This window comes from Bombina bombina, chromosome 3 (genome assembly GCF_027579735.1).
Source record: "Bombina bombina isolate aBomBom1 chromosome 3, aBomBom1.pri, whole genome shotgun sequence".
Classification (NCBI taxonomy): Eukaryota; Metazoa; Chordata; class Amphibia; order Anura; family Bombinatoridae; genus Bombina; species Bombina bombina.
In genome coordinates, this window is record NC_069501.1 from 457,901,095 (window position 1) to 457,904,502 (window position 3,408).

The 3,408-nt window shown below is 36.3% G+C and overlaps 1 protein-coding gene across 1 annotated transcript; it reads left to right on the plus strand.

The window, feature by feature from the left end:
* The first annotated feature begins 1,858 nt into the window (after positions 1-1,858).
* On the plus strand, positions 1,859-2,827 carry LOC128652388 (olfactory receptor class A-like protein 1). Its single transcript, XM_053705327.1, has one exon. The coding sequence runs from the start codon at positions 1,859-1,861 to the stop codon at positions 2,825-2,827; it is 969 nt and encodes a 322-aa protein (XP_053561302.1).
* The last annotated feature ends 581 nt before the right edge of the window (positions 2,828-3,408 follow it).

Below are 3,408 nucleotides of genomic sequence, written 5' to 3' on the forward strand. Positions count from 1 at the left end.
TATCCTTGCTATACTTGGGCTCTTTGGGGTTGTTGCCAGGTCTAGTTATTGTACATAAATAGCAGCAACCCATGAATGATAAAAATGAACAAAGGAGAGAAGCACAAAACAAATTCAAGTGCAATGTAAAAAACAGAATTTATTTGCCCCACACAATGGACTAATCACAAGAGATGAAGAGATAAAAGCATCTGTTTAAAAACATCATTGTATCGTGGAGGAGTTAAGTCCAATTTCCACCGCTACTCGTACTGATATGTGGAAAAGTCTATGTCATCACAATTGCACCTCCAGGTACAACACAAGCAGGCTGAGACTTGACAGCCACCCATCTCACTGATCTATTAGGCAAAAGCAGGAACCGTTGCTTCACACCAATCAGGAAGCCATTTAAAAATAGGCAAATGTGTATAAAATCAAATCTTTATTATTATTTTCTCAGCCTAACAAGGGCTGTTTCATCAGACTTAAACCCAGGAATGTAGGTTCATATGCTAATTTTTAAGCACTTGAAGGCCGCCTCTTATCTGCATGTTGACAGTTTTTCCCAACTAGACAGCGCTGGTTCATGTGTGCCATATAGATCACACTGTGCTCACTCCCGTGGAGTTATTTAGGAGTCAGCACTGATTGGCTAAAATGCAAGTCTATAGAAAATAACTGAAATAAGGGGACAGTCTGCAGAGGCTTAGATACAAGGTAATCACAAAGGTAAAAAGTATATTATTATAATGATCTTGGTTCTGCAAAACTGCGGAATGGGTAATAAAAGGATTATCTATCTTTTAAACAATAAACATTCTGGAGTAGACTGTCCTTTTAAGTAAAACTTCATTTCAGAGAATAAAAGGTAGTCATTGTCTGCATTGCCCTGATGTGGTTAAAGGGAAAATAAAGTAAGACAGAGAATGTAATTTTAAACAGCTTTCCATTGTACTTCTAATAACAAATTTGTTTTGTTCTCCTGTTATTTTTTGCTGGAAAGCATACCTAGGTAGTTTAAGGAGCAGCAACTGGTGATTAGTGAATGCACATATTGCTGCTCCTAGTTTAATATTCAACAAAGGATACCAAGTAAACAAAACAAATTTGATAAAAGAAGTAAATTGAAAACTTGTTTAAAAAACTTGTTTAAAAATAGCTTGCTCTGTCTAAACCATGAAAGTTAATTTTAACTTTACTCTTAAAATATTCTAACTTCTTGAAAATGTGCATGTCCCTTTTTTGCACTAGAGTTGTTCACCTGTCTGTACTAGAATATAACTTTCACCATCCAATACCTTCACTGTTTCATAAAGAAAAATCCCACAGGAAACTTGGCTTCCTTTTGTATCAGTATATTAGTATATTAACTTTTAAATAATTGTTTTGAATCAGTCACTAGTACGTCACTGCAAAATAGATCAGGAATTTTCAACTCCAATCCTCAGGTCTCCCTAATATGCAAGATTTTCAGGATCTGAGCTGGAGCACACGTGAAATAATCAGCTGATTACTAAACATGAGACGTGCATTTGTGCCTTTTGCGAGCATCTCAATGCGGAAGAAGCCGGACACTCATGGCGTTTGGCTTTTTTCAGGGCCTGATTTCTTCTGTGCAAATCTTAATGTGTTGTACTTTCAGATGCTCACAAAAGGCACACATGCACAGGCCTAATAAACATGGTTATTAACCTGCTCTCACCCTAGGTAATCCTGAAAATCTGGCCTGTTATGGAAGCCTGAGGGCTGGTTAGAAAATTCCTGCACATATAAATAATAAAGTGTATTATTCACAGTATTTTTAAAATTAATATTAATGGAAAATAAATTTAAAATAATTAATTTCTTCACAGGATATCAATTCTAATGAAACATCATGGATTCCCTATACAAAGCCATTGGTTTCCTCCTTTTGGTGGTAATCGGAATACCTGGAAATACTTTCATTCTATTACAATTCTCCTACTGCAAGATTTTTGAGAAGAAACTGCTGACAACAAATTTAATTTTAATGGTTTTGGCTTTAGCTAACTTCCTCGTTGTCCTCTCTCGTGTCATCCCACAGTCACTGAATGCCATAGGGCTAGATAACTTATTAGATGACATAGAATGCAAGTTTGTTATATTTACTTTCAGAGTGAGTAGGGCTATGTCTATTTGTGTCACAAGTTTGCTAAGCTGTCACCAGTGTATCCTCATAGCTCCAAACAAGAGGCTCTGTATTTACCTCAAACAAAGGGTAGCTCAAAATATGGTTGTGATACTACTTGCTTTGTGGATACTAAACATCGTTATTTATCCTTACAGTGTCCTACAAACCCGAACAAGAAGAAATAGGACAACTTCACCCTATACTTTACACTTGATTTATTGTGATGTAGACTTTTTGGGATACATGGCATATATTGTTAATGGGTCAATTTATGCAGTCAGAGATTTCATTTTTGTGGGTTTGATGACTCTAGCAAGCATTTACATTGTGATTTTGCTTCTTCGACATGAAAAATCTGTAATGGGCATACGAAGTTCTGACAGAAGAAATGGGAGGACTGTGGAGTACAAGGCTTCAAGAGCTGTTATCATGTTGGTTGCCCTGTATGTTGTGTTATATGGGTTGGATAACTCAATGTGGATCTATACCCTGACTCTCTCCAATGTAAATTCTGATATCAATGACCTTAGAATTTTCTTATCATCTGCATATTCTACTCTGAGTCCCATAGTTGTCATAGCAACCAACCCTAAACTTCAGCAGAGATTTAGGAGTTTGTATAAAAAAATGTTGCTGTCTCTAACATTTCAAAACAGCTCACAACGTGATTGCAACGTGTCTACAATATCTTAATAGAAATAAGTTCATTGCTTTAGAGTCTTTGTGTGTAACAAGTCAAGTTTGAAAAACTTGTCAATGTTGCTTATTTATTAAAAACAACATATTAAGATAAATGTAACATTTAGTTGATTGCAACACAATTTAAAGAGACATTTTATACATAACATACATCAGCTATTAGGCAAATAATTTTACCTAATAATCGGCTAGATTACGAGTTGTGTGGCCGGTCCTAACGCTGCTTTTTAACGCCCGCTGGTATTACGAGTCTTGAAGTTACAGGCACACCGCTCACTTTTTTGGCCAAACTTGTAAATACCGCAAATCCACTTCCGTAAATTGCGTATCCTATTTTTTCAATGGGACTTGCATAGCGCCGGAATTACGAATCTGACAAAAAGTGAGCGGTAGACCCTCTCCTGTCAAGACTGGTACCGCATTTTAAAGTCAGTAGTTAAGAGTTTTATGGTACAACGCTGTAGCATAAAACTCTTAACTAAAGTGCTAAAAAGTAAACTATCACCCATAAACTACCTATTAACCCCTAAACCGAGGCCCCCACATCGCAAACACTAAAATACATTTTTTAACCC